At 52.4% G+C, this 3,873-nt stretch overlaps 1 protein-coding gene across 1 annotated transcript in view; it reads left to right on the top strand.

Annotated features, from left to right (window-relative positions):
• The first annotated feature begins 217 nt into the window (after nucleotides 1–217).
• NRG2 (neuregulin 2) overlaps nucleotides 218–3,873 on the top strand; it is a 194,453-nt gene continuing 190,797 nt past the window's right edge. The window contains exons 1-2 of the mRNA XM_019472277.1: nucleotides 218–239; nucleotides 1,001–1,138. Coding sequence (XP_019327822.1) covers nucleotides 218–239; nucleotides 1,001–1,138 — 160 coding nt within the window. The remainder of the gene's footprint in view (nucleotides 240–1,000; nucleotides 1,139–3,873) is intronic.

Below are 3,873 nucleotides of genomic sequence, written 5' to 3'. Positions count from 1 at the left end.
AAATGCAAGGAAGCATCAGCATAACCCCTTAGCACGTGCTTTCAGCCAGATACCATGAAATCAGCTAAGTGGGACTAAAAACAATTAATACCTCACAGAGATGATGAAATAACGGCTTAGCATAAAACGTGTGCATTGTCAGGATGTATTGACATGGCAGCAAATGCCTGGATCTTGAGATAGGATGCTAACCCGACTGTTCCCACTCTGAGAGGACATGGCGAGTCCTCAGCTCTCAGGTGAGCTGGCTGCTGCCAGTGTGGCACGGTACCAACTCCCCACCCTGTGTGGGGTTTTGTTTACTTGGCTCTGAAAGGAAAACTTCTCCAATACTCACACAACAAAGAGCAGACTCCAACTGTGCAGATCAACCCATACAGAACAGACAACATTCATTACTGGATTGCAAGTAACTGATGCTGTTGAGTTTAAATGCCCCTATGGTGGAACCTCTTGCTGCATTCAGATAATCGTCTCCTGCACCCTGCGCCCACCTAGTGATGTTACTGACTGTGGTTTTGAATCCTTGATCCTTGCGGTGGTAAGGTGCAGTCAGCACTGGCTAACGGATATGTTCAAGGCTTGTTCTAGCGGTGTAAGCTCATTGCCGAAGCTCAGGACCTGCCTTTTGGGTCCTGGGGACATAAGTATGTGTGTGAGTGAATGCAGCCCTGCAGACACATAGTTGATATCCAAAGCAGTAATTTAAAAGGACGCTACATAAAACCAGGAATAGAGTAATACCTACCTGGAGGAGAGCAGAGGCACTGGAGCTGTGCACACATCATAAATTTAAACACTTCCAACTCCCCTGCCTCCCAATTCCAAGATAAGTGGAAAAAAACATGCCCTGGAAGCTCTCATTGATGCCCAGCCAGCAATGAGCAGGAAGGACCCAAAGACATTTCCACAGCTCCTCTTGCAGTGCAGGGGTCTTTGGGGAGATGTTTGTAAATGCCTGTTCTGTTCACAGTGCTCTTGGCCCCTCTCTGGCTTGCAGGTGGTCCAGCCTCAGCACTGCTGGCATGGCTGTTGTCCAAGCTCATTTTGAAATGCTTCATCCCCAGCTCCTTGCAGGACTGCCCTGGTGCTGAGGCTGAGCGGGGAATTGCCCTGGAAGCAGGTCCACGCTCTCCAGGTAGGATGGGGGCTGCTGTGCAGATCCAGGAGGAGGGAATTGCCCTTTTCAAAGTTTCTCCTGAACGTTAGTCATCGTTCCTCCAGCACCAAAACTGCAAGGGAGATGAGTGTCTTGTCCTGGAAGGAGATCAGTTGTGAAGTTTCCCTGCCATTGGGAGCCCAGGGTATGCCGGGAAAGGGCTTTCTCAGGTGAGATTGTGTGTTGGGGTTGGGGATGGCCAGGATGAGCTGGCAGCCCCTGAAAGACTGGTGCTATCCCTGCCTCTCGTGTCCTTTCCTTCGCCCCTCGGTAGGGGTCCGCACACCTTCTTGGAGGGAGGGTCAGGGAGAGACGAGGGCTAGCAGGAACCTTCTGCCTTCCTCAGGTCCCACCCCAGGGTGGAAAGCCAAGTGGTTTTTGCAGGGTCAGGTGAGCTGCCAAAGGGGCAGAGCTGGCTGAGCAGCAAATTGGCTGCAAGGAAAAGGTGAAACAGCAGTTGTTTATTTTCCCAGAGCTGCAGGGGACAGCGGCCGGAGGCGCCTGGCCAGCCGGTGTGGCAATTCAGGCGCTGGCAGAGGGGAGCAGGGGAGCTGCATGGCAGCTCTGGCTGAGGGAGGACAGCCAAGGGGGACTGCTGGGTGCTTTTGGACAAGCGCAGTGCTAGGGACCTGTGTGCAGAGTGGAGCCAAGAAGCTCGGGGATGGTGCTGGCAGGAGGGAGCTCCATCTCCCTTGCCTTGGGGAGCAGGGTCTCCCAGGCTCGTCACCCCAAAACACCAGGAGGAGTTACCATCTCTCTCATTTTCCTGGTGTTTCCTTTCCAGAAAGGAGAAGTACCTGCTTTCTGCCTCATCAGAGCGGGCAGGCTGTCCTAGTCTGGGGTGTGGACTGGGCTCTGAGCCCCAACAGTGAATTGTCTCCTTGCAGGGCACATGCCAGAGTTGTGGTTTCTCTCCGCAGTTGCTTTGCCGGAGGCTTCCTCGGGTGGCACTTGCCCATGCCCTTTCCCCACACAGTGCCCTGTGGCCAGGCTGTGCCGTGGAGCCGAGGAAAGCCTGGGGGTGCCAGAGGTGTCTGGCTTGGAGCCCCTCAGGAAGGAACCCATTTCTGCCCCCGGAGCAACGCCAGGCTGGTGCCATGGGCTGCTAGCTCCTTCTTAGTTGTGACAGCAGAGGAGAAAGAGAGAAATCACTGGGCAAGAAACGAAGCAGTTGCATGTCTCTTGGCAACTCTCAGCCCCGGTGCCTAATGGTTTCTGTGTTTCTTGCATTAAGCTGCCTTCCAAGAAGACTTGCACAGCTCCTGGAGCTGGGTCTGAGTTTTCATGCTAGCCCTGTGCTCGGTCTTGCTCCGTCTGAGGTAGGTGATGTATCCCACGAGCTTGACCTTTCTCCAGAAGGCTGGACCCTCAAGTGGACATGGACCTCAGGCACCCTGCAGTCCTCTGGGCTGAGCACAGGTTCAAGCAGGGCACCCGTTGCTCTACCCGGTGCTAGTGGAGCTCATGCTGGTGCTGTTTGGCAGTCATCTGGAGAGGAATTTGGATCCTGTGAGATGCAAACACTTGGTTGACTGTAAACAAGCCTATTTACACAGATGCCCCTCTGCCTGGCAGGCAGCTTGGAGAATGTGGGAGCTTTGGTCCAGAAGAATTCATAGCTTGTAACTTCTAAACTACTTGTTTAGAATCATCTACATGAGAACAACGAAGGCATGTCATTATCGGCTGTTCACAGCAACTGGCCGTGGTGGCAAACAAAGCCCTTTTGGAGGACATGAAGAGATGGTCCCTAAGTACAATTTGATGGAGTGAGGGATAGCAGGATGAGAGTTTGAAGCCATCCTTCAGGTATTGCAGCACTGGCCTGTTGCCTAGTCCTTCAGTGGCCCAGCCAGGTGGCCTGCCCCACACCTGGGAGGCGGTGTCCAACAGACCCCAGTCTCTGTCTTTGCCAGGGGGATAAAGCTGTTCTTTGAACCACGCTCCAGTGTCTTCCCTTAGCAGAAGCCACAGCCGTCCTTCAAGGAGAAGGAAGACCTGAAGCATGCATTGACCGTGCTGATAGATGGAGGTACGGGCCAGCTCTGCTGTCCTCCTGCAAGAGATGAGAGGGGGGGCCACCGCAGATGGGAGGTAGATATGGTACCACCCTTTAAAGGTCTGTTGGTTTCTAGACCTGGAGGAAGAGAAGAGCCAACCTGGCTTCTCGCTTGAAGCTTCACCAAGAGGGAAAGGGTCTGTGACGAGGGGGTTGTCTAAGGGCAGCAGAGTTGCTTGTCATTCACAAGGTGATGGGCTTGATACCTACCAGCCCTGAGGTGACAAAGAGGCCCAGCTCATGACTGCAGAAGTCCCGTGCACCTGACATAGGTGCTGTGACAAGGAAGAGTCAGACACAAGGTGGAGAGAAGTTCTCTGTTCCTCATCTGCAAGTGACCTCCCATGGGCAGCATTAAGAAATGTTGTATTGTAGCAGAGAAATGTTTTAAAGAATCTAATTTTATTTATTAATTATTTAATGTTTGCCTTCATCTCTTTCAGAGCTGCTTTGGGGATGTGTCGTGGTTTAACCCCAGCCAGCAACTGAGCACCACACAGCTGCTCGCTCACTCCCCCCGCCCCGGTGGGGTGGGGGAGAGAATCTGAAGAGTAAAAGTGAGAAAACTTGTGGGTTGAGATAAAAACAGTTTAATAATTGAAATAAAATAAAATCATCATAATAATAATAGAATATACAAAGCAAGTGATGCACA

This window comes from Aptenodytes forsteri, unplaced genomic scaffold (assembly GCF_000699145.1).
Source record: "Aptenodytes forsteri isolate BGI_AS27 unplaced genomic scaffold, ASM69914v1 Scaffold19, whole genome shotgun sequence".
Lineage (NCBI taxonomy): Eukaryota > Metazoa > Chordata > Aves > Sphenisciformes > Spheniscidae > Aptenodytes > Aptenodytes forsteri.
The sequence above is the reverse complement of the archived record's forward strand: the minus strand, read 5'-3'. Positions and strand labels throughout refer to the sequence as shown.